Raw genomic sequence first — 25846 nt, 5'->3', positions numbered from 1 at the left:
GCTGTGTTAATTTGTACGTTCTACAAAATGAAACTTGTATCTTGTATCTCACGGTCTGTTTGTTTGTTCGTTGTTGCTGCTTTGGTTGTTGCTGCCTGGCTGCCTGGCTGCCGTTTGCTCGCTCTTACGCTCACTTAGCTCTGTGTTCTGTTTAGTTTCAATAACTATTTTCCAATTAACACGAAACGCGTGTTTTTCACGTTAATTAATACAGAACTTTTTATCAATATTTGCAATAAAAATCAATCAACAACTTTTGCAATTAATCAACATCAAAAGCAAAGCGCTCAGCCCCAGGCAACACCTGCTCTCCGGCACTCTGGCACTCAGTAGATACAAAGATACTCGTGCCTATACAGATCTAGATACAGATACAGATACAGATATAGCCACAGCTACATGCCCCTTAAATTGGCTCACTAAGTACAACAGGAACAAGTTGCCGCCACGCTTTTCTGCGTTTGTAATTTCTTGCCTGACCTTTCATTTGGCCATTCCTGGTATCGAACGCTGCTGCTGCTGCTGCTCTTGTTATATAAGCAATATGTAAGCAAATTAAAATTATTATCTTATGGTTGATTCCCGGTAGAGTGTGAAATTTATGGAACGAATTGCATTTAAATGTATCTGTAAACAATTGGCTTGGGAGTTTCTATCGAAAATCTATCTCCACGTTCTGCGTGCCTTATATACACAGCCATGTACATATGTACATACATATATGTATATTCGAATGAGTAAGTCAAGGTCAAGAGAACTCAAAGTAAACACTGAATACAAATATGCAATTATTCAGAAAAGTAATATAAATGAACCTACTTAAAAGAGAAAGGACCAAAGAAATGTTGTTATGAATCGTTTTCAAATTAAACAAAATGCCACAAATATTGGGTCAAGAATTAAAATAAAATCTATTTATTATAATTAGATAGACAATCTCTAAGATCACTTTTGAAGAAGGCCAAACGTCCAATTATATTATTTTTATTAATATTATTGCAATCGATTTAAGATCTCTAATATCCTCATTATCCATTTAAATTATTATTTCATTATGTCGTTCCAAATGGCGTCAATTGGTTGCCGTTTGACCTTTTCAGAACTCAAGCTTGATATGCCATAGTTCAACAGCTGCTGCCGTGGTCTGCTTGAGTGATTTCGTCTCGCAACATCTCCCTTCGGCCTCAATCATCACACTTGCCACAGATACACGTTCCACCCGCCCAGCCATATGCAAGATCCTCGCCAAGCATTGAAATCCAACCAAGTGCATTAATTTATTACACAACAAACAGATTGCTGTGCAAATCAAATGAAAATTTACGGGGCATACCAAAATGAAAGGAGAGGAACAAGTCGTACAAGGAAAGTGCATGGCAGGCGCATAATCAATACAATTTGTGCGTTACGCCGTGAGCGGGGAAAAGAGGGGCCAGATCCAGACGGAGATCCAGTGCGGGAACGGGATTTTGAATGCTCGATCAGGCCAGCCAAGCATGCCATTCAAATGCAGCTCGTGCGCAACCCACACGGGCGGATGCGGCAAGGGGAAGTGCGAATATCCCAGATGGGTTGAAAATCCGGGGATCGGGACTATATCCCTGCCTCCGTGCGCTGAGGAGAGTACACGCATGCCACCCACCATGGGGCGCTGAGAGATCTTCCCAGAGATCGTGCCCAGCATAAAGTGCTACATTTAATTGCGCGCCAAAGCGCACCGCATACCCTACCCAATTCACAAGATCATCGGATTGTTCTTGCTCCTCTCCGCTTTGCCCACGGCGCGGAGCACACTTAATATTTATTGTTTATTTACACAAGCGCATTAATCGCAAAGCGCAAACGCGCCAAAAACGGGCAGCGCAATTCCCTGCGCCATCATCGTCGCCATTCTATCCAATATTTCCCTGACCAATTCTTGGGAGAGCTACAGCGACAAAGAGAGAGCGAGTGGGAGATGCCCGAAGTTTCTAAAATTGCTTTCGAGCTTTCCTGTGTTACAGTTATCAATGTGAACGCGATACAGTGGGATGAAAATAACCAAAATATGGGTAATTATGGATCTGATCCATGTCTATGTTGGCAGCACCCTGAAAACTATGATCAGAAATTAATAACACCAATAAGGAACTGAAATTGAAATAATCTGTGCCCATATTTTATTGGCACTTCCCAACTAAATATTTCACTGATCAGCATGAGTTCCAGTTCGGTTTGCCGCCCCACTGTCCCCATGTGTGCTTTACCCGGGCAGACGCCACCGAGGTGTGTGTGTTGTGTGTTTGCTCGAGGGTGCCTGCCCATGGAGATTTTGAGTACTTATTGCGTTTCAATATTTAGTTTGAAAATGTGTTTTCTTCGCACTAGCTCATTTAATTGCTAATTTATGGTCTCAACTGTTCGATCCGATCGCCGAGTGAAAGGGGGAAATCCAGGGGCCCAGGTAGCGAGGTCTTTCAGAAACATTTTTGATAATTGCGCTGATTTGTTGCGGTTCATGAGCTTTTGGCAAGTCCATTTTTGCAACTTTGTGCCTGCATGCAGAGAAGAGAGAGAGAGCGCGCGAGAGAGAGAGAGAGAGCGAGAGAGTGTATCAACGGGAGCGCTGTAGCGGAATGAAAGTAAACAAACCCGAAGACGAATGGGATTTGTTTCTTCTATAGCCACACAGAAGTGGGAGCAAAAATGTAGGTAGATGGATGGCATCGCACTCGGACTCGGAGAGTTTCCCACCAAAAATTGTTACTTGTCAGACACTCGAGCTGAACTTCATTAATTATGCAATCAGAAGTAGCGGCTAGAGCGATTTATGAGCATAAATCACACGCTCATCACTGCAGTCGTCCCAGTTGGGGTTCCAGCATTACGACAAGCGTTATGTTCGACAGAAAATTTGCATAATTCCTGGAAGGCAGCGTCATCGTGCCGAAAATGAGATGGGCCTAGAGCCGGGGTAAAGATGTTCGATCAAGTGGCTTAATAGCTTGGAGAAAACAAGTGAAGTTCAACAGTTTGGAGAGCACTTGAGAGCGCCGTCGAAAGAAAAACACTCCATGGCCAGGAATTGCAGATGACTCGAACTCGAAGGCAGCTGGCCCCCTGCCTTAGCATCAGCCTCAGCCTCAGCTCAGCTCAAGTCCATGTCGATGGCGATGATTCCTAGCCACGGCCTATTGAAAATGAAAATAACTTAATGCAAAGTAAGCGGCAGAGAGCCAACGACAACGTTCAACTGTTCATGAGCAAACAACAGCCTCAGCAGCATCTACAGCAGCGGCTACAACATGGTACATGGCCACAACTCGTTGGCTTCGTTGGCTCTTAACGAGGCCGACATCAAACAAAACGTTGACCAGAGCAGGGGCCGACTAAGATCTTGAGGCTGGGCTTCACTGCTATGTAAACAATTCCTAGGCAACAACCACAGGACTGTGCCCCTGTGTGCGTTTGCATCTGTATATGTATGTGTGTGAGTGTGTGTGCCTGCATGTGTGTTGCTAACATTTCACTCAAATGACTGAAGACTAAGGCGCAGCTTAACAAGAACCAAAGAGTAGTGCCTCAGAGAGTACTCGATATGAAAATACCCACCAAAGAGAGTGATCGTCATGGAAATTTTCGTAGAATTCACATTTTTTGGCACTAAACAGCAGAATATTTATTGATGTCGTATAACCGTTTATTAATTATAGTTCTGCCACGTACAGGGTATCAAGAAGATGACTCTCCTGGATCGTACCCGCTCGCTGGTAATGTGAAAAATTTCTTAGTCAAATATTGACCAGAGCCAAGCAAGTAGGAACATCCAGAGCTGACGAGGTTGATGATTTTTCAATTTGGGGTTTGTAGTTTTCCGCTGGGACGATCTTGGCCACAGCAGAGATGAGAATCAGCCCAGGCCTAGCTTCGGCTTCGGTTTCAGCTGGCTCTGGCACTGACTCTGGCTCTTTCATCACCATGCAGCACTTTAAAACAGTTCATTTCTTTTGTCAAGGCTGTGCATGCACGAGATTTTTTAGATATTGCCGCTCTGCAAATGTGGCTGGCCGGCAAACAGGCTGCCAGCTACCGAACAAGTAAAAATATTTAAACAAGTTTAGTGATTTGCTGTTAAGTAGTCGGTAATGCACACGAGCAGCCCTGGCTGCCCCAGGGGCTCAGGGATCTCAGAGCAGTGACTGAACAGCGCGCGTGTAGCGGGGCCATTTAATTGTTTGTGGGCAGTCGGGCAAATTTCGTGGGTATGCACAATGGCAGGGACATGAAAACTGAAAATGTTCACGGACAGGGCCACGCTGGATCGGACTGCGCCCGCATGAACTTTGCTCGGGCCGACAATCGTCAGGTATGACTGATGACAGCTTTAGCGTTGGCGATGATCAACGATGGGGCAAGCAGCAGAAGCATCAGAGGAAGAGTCAGAGGCTCCGCTGCAGTAGCGGACCCAATGTTTGTTTATTTATTTGCTTTTAGCTGTTAATAATTTATGTAAGAGCGTGTGGGCACTTGGAAAATAACAAATATTCATATTGCATCTGCATTGATCTCTCTCTCTCTCTCTCTCTCTCTATCTCGTTCGGAAAAGTGTAAAGAAAATTGTGATTTTCAACCCGATGGATCGATGCTGTTTAGCATTGGTAATGAGATTTTAATATTTCTGTGCCTGGGCCGTGTTTGTGGAAAGCGTTTAACGCGTCTCAATTGATCCTATGCGTGATGCGAGTATTTGTCGAGAAATCTGTTCGAGTTGTGAGTGTTTGTCTGGGGTGGGACATAACTTTCTTTTGGTCGATATATGTGAAATTGTATTATCGATATACATTTTGGAATATGTAGACAATAATCATTGAGGAATTGGTTTGCAACTGTTTTAACCCAGATATTGCTTAGATTTCCCTTTGAAATATTTGTATATTTATTCCCATTATTTTCTAGTTTTCCTTATCCACTCCGAACTTTTCCGCACGCCATCCTACCCATGTTGAATGATCCGATTTCCCGCGAACGTTGCCAAACATTCATCAATGCAACTCTCAGATTGAAAACAAACAAATATTTTGTGTGAAAACTTCGATGGAATCGAATGCTAAAAACATCGGCGGGTATTTCTTCCTCGTTTCTGCATTTGCCAAAAAATTGGCTAAAACACTTACAAATTGTTGAAATTCTATTCCCAGAAATACACTTTCAATTATTATTTCCCGCTAACACAAACACACAAATAAACAAAACAAAACAAAGCTACAAAAAAAAGCTCCGAAATAGCAACAAAATCGCGATTTCAAATCAGTGCGAAATATTTGCAATGGTTACGTGAGAGAGAAGTCGCAGACTCTTCAGGCCACATAAAAAAGAAAAGAGAAAACTCTTTGAATACAAAAAGAATATGCCAAAGGGAGGCGATAAACCAAGTGCAACCATAATTGAATATATTTTGGTAAATTAAGTGGCCGCCGCAGCCAACTAAACAAAGCCCCAAGTGAGAACAAGTGGCACGGATGGAAAGTCTGCGGCAGACCCTACCATAAACAAATGGACTGCCAGAGCAATTCCACATAGCGTACGTTTTTAAACATAAACAAACCAAACCAAAGAAAAAGCTAAGGCCAAAATCCAGAGAACACAAATCCCCCAAAAAAAAAACTGCCAGTAAAAATTTCAGAGGTACTCGAGTCAGCGGCAACTTGTTTTTTCACCGCTAGATAAAATGCCAAAACCCAACCGACACGGAACAAGTAAAATCGGAATAAGTTTTCGAAATGCCGACTTCCAGATACCCAGATACCATGATACCTTTCTAATCAAACTCACATTAAGATACCATGATACCTTTCTAATCAAACTCACATTAAGAGATTAATGTAATAATTTAGAATCCAACGGATTTAAACGCCCAACAAAAGAAAATAGTTTACGTTCTAATAACATTATCGCTGTAATGTTGGTCCGATTGAGATCGTTCTGAGTTATCAAATAATTTTAAATCGTTACTCCAAGCTTTAAGGCCAACATTTAATTTGTTTATCGATCATAATCAAGAAATACTTCCTTTGCGTTTATTTTCAATTTTCTCGAATGCAGCATACCTTTGAAGTTCAGCGAGTACCAGGTACGGCACACTGTCTGCCAGAGGTCTCTTGCTGTGATTTTTATGCATAACAAGCTGCAGATGAGCAGAAAAAAAGGAGAGAGAGAGGCAGCAAAAAACAATTTTTAATCGAAACGAATTAATGAGCAGCGCAGAAAGCGAAATATTTTTGTTGAAATCGTTAAAAGAAGCGCACGCCTGTCGATGATGATGATGTCCTGCAGTGCCGCCAGCAGATCCAAACACAGATACAGATACAGATACAGATATAGACATGAACGTGTAGTTGGAGTATCCCCACATTGGAATAACCTTGACCACGCCGCCCAGCTGGGAGGATGATGCTGCAAAGTTGATTTTCGCCAGAGATTCTCAGAGATTCTACCCCCACCTTGGAAACAGGCGCAGCCTCATTCCCCTTCCCAGCCAAAGTCGCCAAGTCCCGGCCCAGTCAGCCACCTGTAAGCGGCTTTTGGCAACAAAATCTGTCTAAATATTTTGCTGGCGGGGGGAGCGGGAGAGAAACATTTATGATTTGTGGCCGCGCAATGAAAATGCGTTCATGGAAATGAGGCGAGTGATTTCGAGGCCGGTATAAAATGGAAAAGAAGAGTAAAACATGTTGCATACATATGCGCGCCTTACCGGCCGGTAAAATATACAAAAATGTGTATCTATATTTATGCATATTCTGCTCTCTTTCCCTCTTTCAGTCTGCCTCTGTCGTGCTCTTGGCCCACTGAAATTTATGTTTGGTCATTAGCATCAACAAGCAGGCCGCTTCTAGCGCAATTACCTTTTCAAAGTATTTCAATTATTTTAATTTATCCGTGAATTTGGCTATACATAAATTGGCATGTTTTGCCTTGTACCACCGCCTCCCCATTCCCATCACCATGCCATAAATGAATCTTCCTAAGCGTTCCATAAATGAGCGTTCCTTCGGAACATTTTCATTCGACTCGCAATTGACTTTTATGGCTTAATTATTTACACACTGAAAGTTTGCATGGGAATTTCCGAGGTAAATAATTTAGCTCCTGACCTTATCATAGGCGGGGAGATCAGAGTTTGTGGTCATGGCTGGATCCGATAGTTCATTTACCCGATGGAAGCCTTGAGGCAACTATTGCGCAGATTTGTTGATCCTAATCTATGGATGTTGGTCGTTCAGCTGAGTGAAATGGTGTGGAAAAATCAAAGATCACAGCTTGGCATTTGGACACAATGATTAAGAAGATTTTAATGGAAATGCTCTTTTGTAAATAGAGCAGGAAGTCTGTAGATCAATAAATAATTAGGAGATAAATTATTCTAATGAATAATACCTGTGTATATGATCAAAATTCCCCGCTCAACTTTAGCTAAAAAGTCACAACATATTTTCCCTTTAAATTAAAGAAAGATACGAATGTGCTGAATTGTTTTCAAAGAGATCACCTAAATCTATCAGCATTCAAATGCCCATAGTGATATTTCAGCGAAACTATTATTTTAATGCATCCACCTGTGGCGGCATCCCCCTACAGCCCACACAATTTCACAATTTCACGAGAGCCTGTGAGAACATTTGTATTCTAGAATTTGCATGTCATGGAAGTTCATTGAAATGTACTATTTCGCATATTTAGTCGAAATTTCATGGGATGGGAGCCGTCGAAAATGCTTCAGAACAAATATGCCCTCGTAAATTCGTAGAATAAAAAGTGCTTGCAAAGAGGGAGGCGGCATGCCAAAATTTCGAATAACCACAGACTTTTCCGCACAAGGCCACGGGCAAAACTTTTCCATTCTGTATCAAACAGAGCGGTTTGCGATCGCAATCACTATCGCACCAAGCCAAGCGAAGAGTGATCTGGTCGCGGTGTCTGGGCTACCCATACAAATAGTTGCTACATATACAAACACGTGTAGCATGTACGAGTATTATTCTATCTATGGGTGGCTACTTCCTGGAAGTCAAAGTTCTCTTCTCGACGCGTCGGCTGCCAACAGTAATTCACCCTGAGTAGTGAACCAATTCAGGCGAATTTTAGTGTACATTTTTCGCCTCGATCAGTCAGAATCGGAGGGCGGAAAGAGATCGGACCAGGCAGCTTCCAGCTGGGAAGGCCGCAAAGCCGGCAGGCCCTAAACGACCCTCAAATCGATCGCATTAGTATCTTAATCATGCATGTCAGAGTCACAAATTGAAACGATCCATCAGAAGCAAATTTGAGATCGCGCTCCCGTCTTCCCGTCTTCGCGGGATCTCTGCCTGCCTGCCTGCGATAGTAACGATCGTAATATTGGCAACCAGTTACGGGCTCTGTGACCGTAACTATATCTCAGCTTACGTATATGGTTAAATCGCTCATGACTTGATCGGTTGTCAGTGGGCCGCAAAACTTGGAGATTTATAAATAGCCCAGCTAAAATTAGCTTTTTGCGGTTTGCATTAATAAAATCAAATGCAATCGCTGTTAGCGTGATACTGGTATTTTTATTACCAAGTCGAACTGAGGTTGTGATTTATTGGCTTTGATTGGAATGAGTTTAAGATTTTCAGTACAATGTTGATGAAATTATAAATGTACTTTGAATGTTTGAACGTTGATTTTCTGACATCATCATAATCATTTCAGGCTACAGGGTATAAACTAGTTAAAGCACCAAATTGCCTGATTAGTTTATATTTTGTCGGGAGCCCCATGCTGCGCTTTTTGGGGTTTTCACTTTAAAATCGAGAGTCGAGAGTTTGAGTTCCCTCTGACGAGCATGCGTTGCTTGCCACATTAATATGGCATAATTACATTTTTTATACACATTATGTTGGTTACAAGCACACAGTCACATACGATTTTATGTGTAAAAATTAGCAGCTATATCTGGGCAAAATTTATATTTGTATATGTATTTCGTAGTCGGTGGATATACGCGCCGATCTCTGTGCATGCCAAAATAAATAAATAACCAATTTTTAATTGAATTTCTACCTACATTTTTAACCTGTTTGACGGCATTCCGTGGCAATCAACGTCTCACTGCCAGTTGGTGGAGTAGTCGTCGTTGTCGTTTTTATACTCTTACAAAGGGTATTTAATTTTGACGAGATCTGTGTTTTCTGTGACAAAAACGAAGCATTATCGACCCCATAAGTAGTGCCTTTTGTTCCTTTTTTTTAAAGAGTTCATTTGATTGATAAGGGCACCATTCTTTTATATTCAGTTTTACATTCTTACACTCTGAATTAACATGAAGATTACGTGCAGGACTCGAGTTGGGTACTTTCTTAGTTCGCCAATAAATCTTTCAAAAACACTGAATTTTAAAAGGTTTTTATAGAATTAACATGGTATTAGTTTGACCAAAGTAACTATGGATAGTCAAGGGTATAAGAGACTCGGTAATGTTAGGCCTTTGAGTTATTGTTGTAGTTGATGACGCTCGCTCTAGCTGGTGTTACTGGTATTGTGGTTTGCTTTTATTATATGCATAGGGAGTATAATGTGCTGCGTAGCGTAGTGTAGTGTCTGGTGTAGTGTAGCTGTGGCTGCTGCTACTTTGGATGCTGCTGTTATTGTAAATTGCTACAGCGAAGCGCCGTTGCCGCCTCAACATCTTCCTCGTGGACGTGTGTATGCTACTTATTCCTCTTCTTGCTGATCTTCTTCCTCTTCTTATTATTGTTTTTCCTTCTCAGCAACAAAGAAGACCTTTCGCAATGATGCCGAGCTTGGCAAGGGGGGGAAACGTATGCGGCACAGCCAGCAACATTCAGACTCTGGCTTATCAGGGGCAGCAACGATTGTGGATTGAGGAGGGACTCGGAGACCGGCGGAGACTGCGAGGCTACGGGTACCGCTGCTGCTGCTGCTGCTGCCGCTCCATTGAAGTGAAGTCAAGTGAAGTGATAGCCGGAGCGGCAGAGAAGCCGCTCTGCCCGCCTGGAATGGACTGGATGCTGAGAGCGCGTGTCACACTCAGACGCCACGCAGATACAGGGTGCCTCCATACTGCTCCACATAAATACCATCCGAACAATGCGACAGCGGATAGTTATATATTTAAAATCAATTGTTTTTCTGACAGAAGAGGTAGAGAGCTTCCTTGAGGCTCTAGAAAATTCGGAAAGGAATGAAGCAGCGTCTCCAAATTAACCATCTTAAGATGTCTTTAATTAAACACAAGCTATTGCCAGATGAATTTAATGTAAATGCTGTTATTACAATTAATATTAGCATCACCCTGTACCTCGAATAAACTTGCAATGTGTGCGTGCGCCTGGCACTTTCTTGTCCCAATAACCGATTTGCATCAGTGAAAATGGAACATTTTAGAGGCAGGCCCCGCACAAAAGCTTTCCGTATCGAGTTTGAATGCGCCGCAGAATGTTGACTCCATTTCCACACCGACTGAATCTCAATACAATTGAAATAATAAAATAAAACAAAGTCCCTAAATGTGCTCAACTATAAATTGAACTCGTAAAAAGTTATAGTTGTTACATTCAACTGTAAATTAGCCCTCGAGCGACTGGCTCCTAAGCATTTCGTTGCGGTTTAGACTATATATAAATGTATGCCCATACATTTTAATTATTATTTGTGGACGCTGCAGTTTAGTTTATTGTTATGGTTTCCTTGATTATTTGTGGTTGCCGTTTTGGTATTGCACATATAAATTATGTTATTGAAAGGTCGTAAAGATCTGGATCTCGAATCTAGTTTAAACTCTTCGAATCCAACCGAAAGTGGTTTTAGCTGACGGAACTAACTGTGAAGCCCACGTTCGTGGCTATCTCTGTTACCACTGATCATGATCATAACGACGTCGATGATTGTGACGACAAACAAACAAACAAACAGTAAACAAATCCGAGTGTGGACAGAGAACGTGTTCTGTAATCCAATATCTGAGCAGAGGCCAATGAAGAGCAGAAGATGTGATTTTCTTGGGTTTCTAATTTGTGCTAATTGCTTCACCGACGATTTGTTATTGGAAAAACTGTGGAAAGCTTTGATCGAAACACTCTCACCAAATTCAAGGGAAAAAAGCCACATAATTACGAGTAAATTTAAAATTCCATTTATGTGCATACAATAATTAGACGTAGCTAATTAAATCCCTATGCAGCTAGTACCTTAATTTTTTTTAACTTTTGGTAATATATTTCTTTGGGAATAGTTGTACAACTTTAATGTACGATTATATCTAACTTTTATGCGAGTTTCCTGTCACATACCCCAGTAATCAACAAACCAAAATTAGTTTGATAAAATATTTACATACATATGTGAGTACTATAATCATAAAAATTTCGAACTAGTAAGAAACTACTTCTGACTTTTGTGTTACAGAGAAGAGTTAAAGGCCCCCAATGCAAAAACGGAACATAAATAAAATAAAAAGAACACAATTTTGCGGTTTGTTATCGTTCCGCTTGCTCTTAGAGCGTTTTCAAGTTCGTTTCAAGTTAAATCAAAATTTCGCCAGAGGCAACAGCTGACTTGTTGCTGCCGCTGATTGCTGTGCCACGAAGTGTTGAATATCCAACGAGTAGAATACTCTTACAGAACGATGGATTATTGAAGAAGAAATACTTCCTACTTCCCGTTCCAAGTATGTGCTTACAATTAAAATACCCTTTATTAAGGTATAAAAACAACAGTAAAGACCCAGCCCGATTCGGCTTTAGCTCGTCGAATGTGCGATATGCGCGTATGTAACTGTAAATGTAAATGGTGTCTCTCCATTTGAAGCTTATCGAAATGAACGCGCGCAAAAATAACGCATAAATAAATAATTAAAATGAAATACAAATGCAAACACGAACGATCATGCTTGGCTGTGACTGTGTGAGTGTTCAAGAGTCTGAGGTTTTCGTGTGTGTGTGTGTGTGTGTGTGAGTGAGTGCCAAGTGATTTGAACTTTGAAGGCAAGACAAGTTGAGTTTTGAGTTATGAATTTATCTAAAATCACAGCATGCTGTCGATGTCGCTGTTACTTGGGTGTTGTTCTTGTTACTGCCGTTGTTTCCCATTTGACAAGTGGTTTGGCCCAAGTGTCAGACATGATAAATCATATACAATAAATATAAATATCTAAGAAATTGATACGATGCTTAGGAATACTTATTAAGAATGATGGCAGCCGAGGAGAAAGGCCCAGAGCAAAAGTGAATTGGAAAAGCGAACCGTATTGGGTATACGACGTGTGGCCCACAGAGGTGTCCCAAGACAGGCCAACCCATAGAGCGAGATTCCAAATACTACGTGTGCTCGTGGAGAGCTGGTGAAACTACAAATTTTAGCATCTTCTGGGCAAACCTGTATGACAAGGTTCTGAAGAAGATGACCTTATACAATATTTTTGAGAGAAGAAATAAAATAAAAAGCAAAATTGATCAGATTTCGATTTGACAGACAGAAAGAGTTGCCAAAGCATTTGGTGGGACCACCTTGAATTCGAGTTCATTCATCTTGGCGTAGATAAAAGTTAAGCAGGTGACTGACAGACCAAAGAGAACGATTTTCACTCCTTGAGAGACTATAAAGAAACCCCATAGAAGATATTTATTTATATTAAAACTACAATAAAAGAATTACACCACCAAATATCAATCCCCAGCATCTGATGCAACATGAATGATTTGATTCTGTGCGTATGGCCCATCGAACGGCAGCCTGTAGTATCGGATATCATTCTCAATTGCCTTGAGGCGCCACATCAGGCGGAAATATTCCGACTGAGAATTGCCCAAACGGCAAACAGATCGGTGCAAAGTCCACGAGCAGCAGCCAGCATGCACCTGACTAGAGCTGGCATTAGTTGCAGTTGCCACCTGTCTCCTCTGGTGCATGCCCCAGCCAGTGCTGCAGCCTCCAGTCTCCACCCCCGTACTCCGCTGCTCTGCTCTCCGCACTCCATGGAGCAATTCAAGTACAAGCGAACACCAATGAAAATATTTTTGTTGCTGGGTTGTTTGCATGGAAACGTGATAGCAAAAGTTGTTGCTGACCGGGCCGGGCCGGGCTGGGCCAGGCTCTGGTTGTTGGCTCTGGCTGTGGTTGTTGCTGGTAGCATCTGCTTGTGGAATTTATTTATCGTTAAGAAATGCGTGTAAAATAAGTGAAACTATTGGGAGTCTCGTCTCTCTCTCTCTCTCTCTCGCTCTGCTTCATCCTTTCCCCACTGCCGCCCATGTCCAGTGTGACCAGTTTCGTTTGCATGTAAGCCTTTGCCGAGTTTGGGTCCGGGAGGTGGCAGCGGAGAGCAACTAATGCCACCACTTTTGATAAAAATGTTGGCCTAAGCCAGTTACCGGTTGCCTCCGCCTCGGATGCTGATGACCAGTAGCCACTTTGCCCACAGATGGTTGGTGTAAGGGGATGTCAGGGGTGGTGCTGGCCAGCAAATTATTGCCGCATTGTTTAGTTGTTGTTATCAGCAACGTGATTTGCCAGGCCGGTCCAAGAGAGGCAAGAGATGGAGATGGAGATGGAAGCCAGCTTCATCTTTGCTGCTTCATTGCGTGCTCACGATTTTTATTTCGCTTTTTTGTCGAATTTCCGAAAGTGGTAGACCTTCATGGTCTCTTCGTCAGCTGTTGCTGCTGCTATTTGGGTTTGTTATCGGTTTGAAGTTTTATTTTCAGTGCCTTTCACACCTGCCAGCGTGTGTTTTAAGTGAGATAAACTAATTTTATGCACAATCACAGCGCAATTAATAATCTAATTGAGCATTGTGTAGTCAGACTTTAAGTCTGCTTTGGTGGGCTGCTCTCTGGGCTGCAATAAAACGCCAATTGATTAGCAAAGCAAATCAGCTGACTGCATTACTACGATAGGCGCAGACACAGATACAGAGATGCAGATTGCGAGCCAGAGTCAGATTTCGACTCAGTTACAAATGTGGACCATGACTTGTGTGGGATCGTGGCTCTCGTTCTCGCTGGCAGGGCTTATGCAATCGATATCGATGTCGAATCCGTAACAAAGTAAAGTGTAACCACGCCCCGCCCAGCCCAGTCACATTAAATTATTCAATTAACCAAATGGCGTCATAAATTAGCGACTACAAGGCATGGTCAAAGGGTTCCTGCCACGGCCAATGTCAGTGTCAGCCGCTAATTGTGATTTGTGTGGAATGCCGTTGATTTAGTTCATCACTTGGTGCGATGAATATTCAATTGACACTCGATATGCATTCGAAACTCACAAGATAAGGGCGCACAATGATGGAATTTCACAAAGAGAAGTCTTATGAAATTCTAGGCAGATTTTGCTCCACTCTTTAACACTTTAATCATTTGTTTGTTCGTGAAATATGTAGTAAAACAGTTATTTTGGCTGATTCCCTTCCCGTACATAGCCTTTTGCGTAATTCCCCTCAGTCAAACCCGAGATAAGTAGTAGCCTTCCCTTGTGGGCATTTATACATAAACATTTCTTAGTATCATGTTATCCACTGAAACTATATGTGGTACAGCAATGGCAGCTTCTAGAGCTCTCTCGACAGCAATTGGATTAGTTTCTGGCATTGGACACGCATCCACTGTGGCGTATGCGCGTTATCCGGCTGAGGCCTGTCACTTACCTGGTGCACCTGCTGCGGTTACGCTCAGTTACGCTCCAAAATCCACAAATCCTTTGGCTGCAACTGCAACAACAACCAATTCTGGCAGTTCACGAACGATGCATACATTATATTCGTACGGGTGCGCGCAGAGGGGGCAGCATGGGATGGATGTACACGAGATACTCTTTTCGATTTCTTTGCGCTCTTTTGGGTATGGAAATCACTGGCACTTCACATGGCTCAGGCAAAGCTCAGACTTTTGGCTATTAACTTTTGGCTTTTACACACCATCACACACAAGCACATGAATACAAATTTGTATTTTTTATACGAATCAAAATCGACGACCACAACGACGACAACGAACAATCGCGGAACCCAACTCGAGGCGAGCTCTGAAGCGCAGCGGGGGGGCAGAGGAGAGGCGCACAACGGATCGTATGGGTTCGTATTGTATCGGATCGGATCGGAGAGAACTTTAAGAGCTGTTTACTCTTCTTAGGGCACCAGCTGCTATCTGTGACACTTGTTGCTGTCGCTGTCGCTGGGACCTGCTGCAGCCTTAACTCTTTTTTTTCCGCGACTTTTGCTCCGACTTTTGCGGATGTCCAGCGGGAAAACAAAAAAATTATTAGAATATTCGAATGAGGCCTGGGCCTGGGCCTGGGCCTGCGGTAAACAAATTTTTGATTTGGCGACAAGCCCAAATCGGAGGCGACGAACGTTTTTCGGTTCCGTACAACGAGCGTTGAGCGCAAAAAACTGAATGAGCGGCCTCAGCGGCCGAGGCAAGGCGAACAGGCAGCGCGAGTCAAAAGCGATCCGGAGCCGGAGCCGAGCCGAGCAGCAACACCAGCCCCAGCCCCAGTCCCAGTGCCAGCAACCGTGGCGAGCTAGTTAGTTAGTTTCGAGCTCGTAGTAGTGAGAGTCGATCGGCAGACACACACACACACACACACACTCTCCTGTATATGTATATGTGTGTGTGTATGTATATTAGCCCTACGCACACCATTACAATGTCGCACAGTATCAAGTTGCTTAAGTCGCTCAAAGCGCCATTTAAGTTGAGTAATTAAAACCAGCGGCACATTTGCATGTGTCTGTATATGCGCACACAGATACGAATCACTTGTGTCCGTGTGTGTGCGATTAATTATTAATCAAGCCAAAAAAAAAAAAAAAAACAACACCAGCTCAAGAAACAATAACAAACAAGTCAGAGTCAGTCGGACAGCTGAAGACAATTACAATATTTCAACTCTCTCGGACTCTGTCTCAGTCGCAGCCTCAGCCTCAGCCTCAGTCTCAGCCCCAATCCCAGTCTCCATCTCAGTCACAGATCTCAGCTCGACTTTCTTTGGTCTCTCTGTTAGAGTTGTTACATATTTAACTTTTCGGCTGCTCTCTCAACCGCTTCGGTTTATTTTTGTCTCTGGACGGGCTCTGCTCTTCAAGAGTGCAGCGTTGCTAATGCAAATCAAAGTTGATTGCAAAATGCTTAGAGACGTTGGCGCTGCCAGACTGTTTTGGGAGTGATGGATACCAGAGATTCTGGTTAGAGGGTTTTCTTCGCCTCATAGCTGAGTACGGATAATTCCTAAGAGAAGAAGATCTTTTGAATATTTATTTTAATATAATAAAATACTTTTGGGGAAGTGTAGAAAATTACTGAGCACAGAGCTATCCATTGGCCATCACTTAGTAGTTAAGTACCGCCAGTAACACAACCCACTTATAATTAATAAATATTTCCACATTATCCATGCGCAACGTTGGCCCAGCACAGATTTTGCACCTGTCTGGCAGCGCTGGCTGGCCAAATCAATGCAACATGCTGCATTGCTGCAACTTGCTGATCTTGTGGTCGTTGCTGTTGTTGTTGTTGTTGCAACGTAATTAAAATATTGCACTTGTTACTTTTCCCAGTTGCTGCCACTCGTGCCCCTTCGCTGGATGCCTCTTTCGACCTCTCTCTCTCGCTCTCGCATTGTTTTTGCTGCTGCAACAACAGAAACGAGGAGGAACGTTGTGAGACGCGTCTTAAGCCGCGTCACAACTCTTATACCCGGTACTCAGTACTACATCTGCAACTTAGCGGTTATTTGTCAAATTTTACATTTTCTCTTCATCTGTCATCTACATCAACAACACTACTCACGCCAACACGCTCCTTTAGCTCGCCACCCTCCCCTAGAGACACACACTGCAGAGTCAGGGCAGAGGCAGCGGCAGAGTCGCGGCAGAAGATGAGTCAGAGACGTGTCAGGGGAAGAGGCCTCTGCCACTGCGCGAAGCAGAGTGTGAATGAGAGAATGTGTAAAAGCAACAAAAGCTGCTGGACAGGGTGGGTTTAGCCACTGCAACTTAATTTCTTCATTGTGGCCATAATAATGATCCAATCGGATCCCAATTTGGTGATCAGATAGATATGGTCATTCCCTACGGAATGGCGTTTTTAGTTTTCTTTTTTATCTTTAAAATTGTAGATTTGGGAGGTTTTCGACCTTTTGCGGGGGCGGAAGAGGGCGTGGCTCATTTTGAAATACACTTGTAACAGTGTGAGCATACAGAAGTCTGGATGCAAAATTTGGTGGCTCTAGCTTTTATGGTCTCTGAGATCCAGGCGCTCAACAAGACGGACGGACAGACGGACAGACGGACAGACGGACAGACAGACATGGCTCAATCGACTCGGCTATTGATGCTGATCAAGAATATATATACTTTATGGGGTCGGAGACGTTTCCTTCTGTGCGTTACATACAACCGTTATGTGCACAAATACAATATACCCTATTTACTCTTCGAGTACCGGGTATAAAAATAGCAACAACCACAGCGAGGAGAAAAAGCACAACAAGCATGCTGACAACATCGACTCCATCGGTCGCTGTGTCGTGTATTAAAACTTGTTCATTGGAATTTTCTAATAAATCAATAAACGCAGACAACACATGGCGAGTGGGGAGACGCAGGGAGCGAGCGAGAGAGGCTGCTGCGTTGTCTTGGCACACAGCTGGCGGCATCAGCAGACGGACGGAACGCCGGGCAGACGGACAGCCGGACGGACATGGGCACGCATCTCGCAGATTGCGCATTTTAAAAATAGCCGACGCATTTTTTTGAGGTTATGGAAAATTTTTGTTGTTACGAGTATTTCTTTTTTTTTTTTTTTCTTTCCAACTCAATCGAGATTGGAGGCTACGGCCAGTCGCAGTAGCAACACTGCAGCGCTGACACTTTCTCACAATTGTAGTGCCGGGAAATTGTAGTTTGGCGACTGGCAGTTCCGTAAATAAAGCGCATGGGAAGTGATCATTTAACTTTGGCTGGACACAGCAATTACCTGAATATGTACTATCAAAGTGCTCATAAATCGATTACTAACTTTACGTTTTATTGAAACTGAAACAAGTGTGATGGGAAGGAATTGGTTTGTAGTAAAAAGAATATACATTTCTTTGTTAGATTTTCTTCGTTGGTTTGGATCAACATTGTTGCCACTAAATTATCCATGTTCCTGCTTGATATGCTAATAAGTTCTAATAGCTTTCGATTTGGCCCGCTTTACATGCGACGAGTCCGTTCGGCACATTCTAAATGTAAATAAAATGGAAATTCCTTTGAGTGGCACCAGCACCACTGATGCTGGAGCAGCAGCAGGAAAAAAAGAGAGAAAAAACTTGTAGAACAGGAGGAGGAACTTGTTGAGAACTTGGCTGCCTTGTTAAACGAGCCTGCAACACCCAGCAGCAGCAGCAGCAGCAGCAGCAGGAGAGGGAACAGCAACAATAAACAATGTTGCAATGCTTAATTATTTCAGCGGCAAGGAATTCCTCGGCGCAAACTTGAACTGCTTCTGGATTGTGGATTGTGGATGCTGCTCTGCTCTGCCTTCGTTACAGCTCTAGCCTGTTGCTGCCACAGCACGCTGCGGTTGCTGCAGCCTCGCTCATTGTGGCCAAGCGTTGAGGCAGCAACTCGATTGCAATGCCTGCCACTTGAGGTCGTCTGCTGGGCTGGGCTGCTGATGCGAAGAGCGCACATTTTTTCTCCATCTCAGTCACGTTGGTCAACGGCACCGCAGCGTCTGTGGCCAAGACCCTTCTTGCTGTTGTTTTTATTGGTGCTGCTGCTGCTGCCGCACCTATTTGTAATGCACTAATGGTCTCAAGGCGGGAGGCAGCCAACTGAGTGCTCAGAGCCGGCCAAAGAGCAGATTGACATTAAGCTGCGCATTCGGCATATGAACAGATCAATACCCATGATAACTGGAAAGTGGGAGGATGTAATTTCAAACCACACATAAATATGTTCATGTTGCACTGCTGCAAGATCACGAGTATAACTCCGAAGTTTAAACACCCTTTGGGCTCACTTTGAATGATTCAGTTACAAAAATTGTACAAGCCAAGACACTGCTGTCAATTGCCAATGTTTTCTTGAACCCTTCTTCTCCCCTTCTGGATCCCACTGTGAATTTTCGGATAAAGTTCGCTGTACTGCAACCCTCAAATGTTCAGCATGTGCTTACAATTAAGAGATTCCAGCTGAAGATCTCTCCGCTGATGATTCATGGGGTTAGTCAAGGCAATTTCGAAGTAATATGCAAATTGCGATCTTTCTTCTCATTCAGTTTTCTTTATCTTTTGTGCCCTCAGCCCCGACTAAGGCATGCTACAGAGCGCTAATTGAACTTTGCCCAAATTATATTTGCTCGGAGTGAACTTTGCCATTGTCTAGACAAATTAAGAGCAGAAGAACGGAATTCGTGGATGTCGCTACAGAGTGCGAACATTGTTTAATTGCTCGCCTTTGGGGCCACGTGGCGTATGCGCAATGTTCAATGTGATGTATGCTCTCCGTGTGTGTCTCTGTTGTCTGTGATAAGCGTCGTCAGTTTGTCTGGCAATGATCAGAGAGCGAGCGGCATCTGTTGCGGCGGCTGGGGCTTTGGTGTGATGTCATAAGTCAACACTTCTATGGAAGAGTCTATGCTGGGGAACGCGATCGCGATGGCGATGGCGATCGAATCGGGGATCGTTAATTAAAATTTCCAGCGAGTACTTCATTAGCATCATCGCCAGCATCGGATCGGATCGGTTGCCACGCGTTGCTGGGTATCTCAGCTGCCGCCTTGCCGCCTTGCCGCGCTCCAATGCTTAATTAATAAATCAACGCGTCACTTGCACTCCATGGCCGTATCTGTTGCTGTCGCAGCCTTACCCTGCCGCTACTCGATGGGAAGATGGGTACCAGACTGGGTACTCTACACTGAGATTAATGCCATGCCATATGCACAGGCAGACAAATTGACGCGACATTCCACAGCTGCGACTGCTGCTGCTGCTGCTGCTCCAGCCATGTGGGAGGATGAGGCGGACTTGATGGTGGTCACTGGCTAATAATAATGTTAAATATAGCAGCTGCGGATGATGGTGATGGTGATGATGATGGCATGTACATAAGTACAAGTCTCGCAAAACGGAAGCGGAAGTGTTTCTAATCGTCATATGTAGATCTGAGAGTGGGCGACCGAGCCGACCGACATGTAGGCAGCGCTTAATTAATGTACTCGTAATGTGAGCGGCAAATCGGAGCACACACACAGCAGAAATTTCAATTTAAAATGATTCTGAAGTTGCGTGTAAGAGATTTACGATTGAAGTGACGATAATCAATTGAAAATGTTTGTATAGTTCATGGATCTTTTGGTGTCTTGTGTGACATAATTACACTAAAAGATATTACAAGCTGTAAGCTCAAAAGTACCACCAAGGGATGGCATGCGAAACAATCCTCCAAGGTTCTCCTAACTTTACATATGGCATTAAACATATGTTTGCATATGTATCTTCTGTTACAGCTGACACTCTCTAGCTAATTGACACTGATATCGTGTCTGTGTTCATCATTGCAATGAATAATACAGATTTAAAGGAATCAGAAGTTAGTCATCTCCGCTGGCGGCTAATGTCTGTGCAGGCGGTTGCATTTAATAACAAGCTTAATCGAGCAAAAATAGCACAAGAGGGACAGGCGAATGTGATTATTTTATAATGGTGGCAAATGCGCGGCAGAGCGCCGAGTAAACAATGAAAAGCGCTGGAAGATAGAGGGAAACAGTAACAGAAACGAAACGAAACGAAACAGCAATAGAAAGGCTAGAAAATATTGCAATTATAAAAATATGCATTCAAAGTGTTAGTTAGTACAAATTTCTATATTGCAACTGGGCGCGCGTCGCGTTTTAGTTTTCTGCCATGCTAAAAAAAAAAAAGACGAATAAATTTAAATTTTTAATTGCAATTATCGCTGGCTATTGTTGTAGTTGCTGCTGCGACTGTTGCTACTGTTTGCCTTTGGCGTTTCGAACAATTAAGATGATTTATTAGCAGCGCATTTGGATGAGACGCAGTACAAAGGAGCGGAGGCATGGTGCCCGGGTATTACACGAATATATTTATGCTTTATAATAATCGTACATACAAATTGATTTATCACATCTGCCACTACCGGATAATTATAATCAAGACAATTTATGCCGAAAATGTCTAAATGCCATTGCCGATTTCGTAACAAGGGAATGACTGAGTGGAGAGCTAATTGCCTTTTATGCTGTCACTCTGGAGGGTCTCGCCTCGGAGCATAAAGATCTTGAAACTATTTAAATTTGACTGAATATTAAAAATGTTAATGAAAAAAGTCGTAAAATTTGATAGACAAAAATTAAAGAGGAAAATCGTAAAAACAAATTTAAACGATTATTGCCCGTCTGCAGTTCAAGAGCAGCTCTATTAACAAATTGCCCCACATTCACTGAGGCATTCCACTATGGAACGACGAGCAAGTGTAGATCCATCACATTGGTTCCTGTGTGGCCAGTGTGCACGTGGTAGTCGCCATCCGAAAGATTCCTATAGAAGTGGTAGCTGTCGCAGTTGCGCAGGATCTCGGCTAGTTCGTCCAGCGTGTGTTTGACCAGAAATGACTCAATGACGCTGCTGTCTCCAAAGGCTCCAGCCGCATCTGTGGGTCCATCAATGCCATCTGTTCCGGCACTTAGGAAGGTGCAATCACGCAGCATTTCATCGCGATGTAGAGTCTGTGACATCAGCAAGGCCAAGTGCTGACTACGTCCTCCCACACCTTGACCTGTGACCTGAAAGACATTAAATCATTAATGTGAGATTTTAATATTGGATCTTTCTACACACTTTGATCACTGGCTCGCCACCACAAATAAGAAACAGCGGCATCTGACTGCTCAAGTGCTGTTCTAGAGCCGCCTTAAAATCCTGGAAGCTATCTTCTCCGAAAGCGTACTTCTCCTTCAGCCGCTCCTCACAGAGTCCAGCCTGCCTGGCCTGCAGTATGCCCTGCAGCAGGCGCTGATAGTCGGCTGCCACTTGGTCCACCTCACCCTGTACAGAACAGCTTAGGACGCAGGGAATGTAGCCATATTTTGCAGCCTGCTGGGCCGCCGTTGAGGTAGCTATGACATTGCTACCCACTACATAGACTTTGTGCTTGGGCAGCAAAGGGTTATCTGGGGTGTGCGACACCTCAAAGACATTTCGAACTTCCTCAGAGAGCTCTTCCCACACCTTGTGCCTTTTGAGAACATCAACAGCGGATTCTCCACCCACCGGTTGGATGGTGGGCCCACAGGCGATCAGCTCCAGAGGATCTCCTATGATATCGCTCAAGACAAAGGTAACCAGCAGTCCCGCATTGCCAGCAAATCTGGCCAAACGGCCGCCCTTGATGTCCGAGCAGGCTATGCGCACGGTGTTGAGCTCCTGGATGCTGGCTCCACGCCTCATCAGCTTATCTGCTATGTTTCGCTTGTCAGAGAGGTCAAGAGGTGGTCTAGGCAGCGGCAGCAACGCAGATCCACCTCCTGACACGAACACAAGGAGCACATCTTGGACAGTCATCTTCTGGGCCAATTCTTTGATAGCTTCGGCAGCTCTCAAGGCCGCTTCATCTGGCAAATTGTTGGGTGCTCCCTCGTAGACGGTTAAACCCTGGATGGGCTTCTCAAACTGCTTCAACGTATTCACCGGGACACTAAGAACTCCTCCGGCTGAGTACTGGCCCAAGTCCATATGAACTTTGTTGGCCATGCCCAGCACGGCCTTTCCGAATCCCACTATGTGACATTTTTTCCCACTAATATCGTGTTGTTCTCCGTTTAGTTTGATGCAGACTGTGCCGTTCTCAATCCGCTGCGGCCGCAAGTCGAATCTCTGGAAATCGGCGAATATCTTCTCCGGATGCACAGCGTTCACCGCCTGGGCGAAGACCTGTCGCATGTGCTCCCAGGTTTGTCGTTTCGCCATTATATAAGATGTTGTTGTGGTCCGCACAGATTATCATCAAAAATGATCTGTCCATGATAGGAAATCATTCGTATGTATGTATTTGTTTTGATATTCAGTGTAATAATACTAGCTGGCCAGCATCCTCAACACTCAGCCCATAATTTGATCCGATGGATGGATGAAGAATCTACTGGATTGGATTGCTGTTAAAGACTTGTTTATACAGGTTTATTTATAAATTAAGGATTAAACAAAAAAGTTCAGCAGCAATGTACATTTTTGGTATAAATAAAATGTGCCCGCATAACCCTCCAAAATATACCAAAATATACCTTCTTATCTTCAATATATACCGCAAACATACCAAATACTGAATAATTATTTTCGATTTTGATTTTATATTTAATATTACCAGTTCTTGCGACTCTAAACTCCACACTTATACTTTCAGCCGATTGCTGAATCAATTCTCTGAAAAATGGAATAAGCTTCCTGTTATCCTATATAGTAACTACGTGGAATCTACACCTTTGCGACATAGATAACAACAACATACATATGTTGACATGGCAAGTACATCTAGACTGGTGCGTCTGGCAAGAAGGTGAGTCCCTCTCGCGTCTTAAAAGATCCTGGAAAATAATAAAGAAATATTTAATAACGATATAAAACAAAGACGAGTCTCTCGATCTATAAGAACGACCTCCCTCCAGGAAAGTTAAACGTGCTGTAGAAGAGAATAAAATGTAAATAAGTACCACATATGCAGAATCTGTAGAGCAGTGTGTCGCAAGCTGTTAGCTATGTCACCCTTTCTGTTATTGTGTTTGATATTAACAGAGCCATGTTAAACTCAAAAACCTTAAACCATTATGTTTCTCAAGAAACCAAACCGAATTTTCCTGATAGATGTGCATTCCATATTTTTAATACAATTTGGAGTTTTTTATACTGCAGAACTTTTTTTTAAAGAATTTGTAAAAACTGATAATTTGTTGGCCATAACATGGACCTACAAGTAACATTTTGGTTTGTATATTTTGAAATTGAACCGTCTAACGATCCACATGAGCTCAGACTACTTTCGTTCTTATTTGACACCAATTGTGGTTGGGTCGGCGGTTGGTTGGTGGAGTGGCTTTGGCACCTGTGTGGGTGCTTATATATGCCGCAGCCGCAATCAATTGGCTTTAGCCAGATCGCGGCCTTAGATAATTGCCAGACTTTAAATAGCAGCAACTTTCAATGGCCGAAACACAGTCGGTGTTAGAAAATTTTGGCGCAATGCAGCTTTTGGCGCAGTGGCTCTGCTTGCTGGGTAAGTGATGGAATCGATCGCGTGATCGGTAGAGCCTCCCCTCCATTCATTGGTATTCCTTTAACAGCATTCGTCTGGTTGGCAAAAGGCAACCCCCTGGTCGGACTCTTCGATCCGGCATGTTTTGTGATGCGTGGAGAGTGTCCCAATAAAAATATCACCTTCTGGCTCTACTCCAAGTAAGTAGCTGTCAGTGCCCCTGTTTCTGCACTCACTCAGAGGTTTGTTCTTCAGCTCAACTCGGGATAGTCCCATCCAGCTGGATCCACTCAATCTCAATCCCTGGGACTTTCAGCCACCGCGCCCTCTGAAGATACTCATCCACGGATACACGGGCTATCGAGACTTTGCCCCGAACTCCATCATTCGGCCAGTGCTGCTCGATCACGAGGATGTCTACGTGATATCCATTGACTATGGGCCACTGGTGCGCTATCCCTGCTATGTTCAGGCGGTGCAAAACGTTCCTCTAGTGAGCAAGTGCCTGGCGCAGCTCATCAACAACCTGGTGGACCGGAGCATAGTTCCAAATGAGTTGATACACCTCATTGGCTTCAGTCTTGGCGGACAGGTGGCGGGTCAGACCACAAATCATTTGAAGCGAAAGTTGAAGCGGATTACGGGCCTGGATCCGGCCAAGCCTCTGTTCATCCTGGGCAGTGATGCGCGACGCTTGGATGCTGGCGACGCAGAGTTCGTGGATGTTATCCACTCGGATGTACTGGGTCGGGGAATGCTCCGTGCAATGGGCCATGTGGACTTCTACCCCAACTTCGGGCCCCAGCAGCCGGGCTGCATGGAGGAGAACCCCAGCGATCCCGGGAGCTGCAACCACGAGAGAGCTCCCCGCTTTTATGCCGAGTCCATTAACTCCACCGTTGGCTTCTGGGGCCGCCAGTGTTCCAGTTGGTTGGTCCACCTCATCGGACTCTGCTCTACCAGCGCGCCGCAGGCCCTGATGGGCTACCACGTGGCCGAGGACGTGAAGGGTTCGTTTTTCCTCAAGACAGCCAACGATACGCCCTATGCCCTGGGAAAAATGGAGGACGTGGACAACAGCAGACACCTGGCCAAGTTCCACCTGAGTCCCGAGTCCAATGAACTCGACCATGACTTTGAGCCACAGCTGTTGGAGGCGTTCCTCGAGCTGGAGGATTCCGAGAACTATTCGAAGATAGATGTGGAAGATCTCGAGAGGCCACTGGTCTGGAAGGATCAAGCAGAAGACGAACCTTTGTCATAGCAATATTTGTGATTACTTTAGTTGGTTCGAATAATGTTAAATATAATTTACTTAAAATATTTAGCAAAATTCTCTGGAAGTTACACTTTTTAATTGATTTATTGTTGATTTATGTATCTCGTTAATGTATGACGTTCACCGAATTTCAATGTCACCTTCTAATGCCCGCAGAAAGCTCCAGCCCAACCGAATCCAGCCCGAGCACGAGCTCCGACCTTGACCTACTGGCTAACCCTAACCTGCTCCGGAAACCTTGACTCTTTTATCAGCCTACCTGCACATTATATGGGCCCCCTCATTTCCTATGC

General features: G+C 43.9%; 3 protein-coding genes across 3 annotated transcripts in view; 1 reads left to right on the top strand and 2 right to left on the bottom strand.

Moving 5' to 3' along the window:
• The window catches only part of LOC117900604 (protein decapentaplegic), a 32718-nt gene extending 17724 nt beyond the window's left edge, over positions 1-14994 (bottom strand). Inside the window, exon 1 of the mRNA XM_034811017.1 lies at positions 14666-14994. The gene's annotated coding sequence lies outside the window, so the exon portion shown is untranslated. The remainder of the gene's footprint in view (positions 1-14665) is intronic.
• A 6063-nt stretch (positions 14995-21057) lies between these two features.
• Positions 21058-23182, bottom strand: LOC117901486 (glycerate kinase). Its single transcript, XM_034812253.1, has 2 exons — positions 21868-23182; positions 21058-21812 (listed from the first exon to the last, which is right to left on the bottom strand). Exons 1-2 carry the CDS (start codon positions 22993-22995, stop codon positions 21483-21485), a joined length of 1458 nt encoding a protein of 485 aa, XP_034668144.1. The 5' UTR covers positions 22996-23182; the 3' UTR covers positions 21058-21482.
• A 947-nt stretch (positions 23183-24129) lies between these two features.
• LOC117900579 (pancreatic triacylglycerol lipase) lies at positions 24130-25583 on the top strand. Its single transcript, XM_034810988.1, has 3 exons — positions 24130-24295; positions 24363-24474; positions 24530-25583. Exons 1-3 carry the CDS (start codon positions 24223-24225, stop codon positions 25536-25538), a joined length of 1194 nt encoding a protein of 397 aa, XP_034666879.1. The 5' UTR covers positions 24130-24222; the 3' UTR covers positions 25539-25583.
• The last annotated feature ends 263 nt before the right edge of the window (positions 25584-25846 follow it).

Source organism: Drosophila subobscura, chromosome U, assembly GCF_008121235.1.
Source record: "Drosophila subobscura isolate 14011-0131.10 chromosome U, UCBerk_Dsub_1.0, whole genome shotgun sequence".
NCBI classification, from domain to species: domain Eukaryota; kingdom Metazoa; phylum Arthropoda; class Insecta; order Diptera; family Drosophilidae; genus Drosophila; species Drosophila subobscura.
This window is presented reverse-complemented; position numbering and strand designations above follow the sequence as displayed.

What these genes read in the sequence shown, in the direction of transcription:
- LOC117901486 (XM_034812253.1), bottom strand. Translation starts at nt 22,995, where the DNA reads ATGGCGAAACGACAAACCTGGGAGCACATGCGACAGGTCTTCGCCCAG. An exon ending in GTGGCGAGCCAGTGATCAAA is followed by an intron (nt 21,813 to 21,867) that starts GTGTGTAGAAAG and finishes AATGTCTTTCAG; the next exon opens with GTCACAGGTCAAGGTGTGGG.
- LOC117900579 (XM_034810988.1), top strand. Translation starts at nt 24,223, where the DNA reads ATGGCCGAAACACAGTCGGTGTTAGAAAATTTTGGCGCAATGCAGCTT. An exon ending in GCAGTGGCTCTGCTTGCTGG is followed by an intron (nt 24,296 to 24,362) that starts GTAAGTGATGGA and finishes TTCCTTTAACAG; the next exon opens with CATTCGTCTGGTTGGCAAAA. An exon ending in ACCTTCTGGCTCTACTCCAA is followed by an intron (nt 24,475 to 24,529) that starts GTAAGTAGCTGT and finishes TTTGTTCTTCAG; the next exon opens with CTCAACTCGGGATAGTCCCA.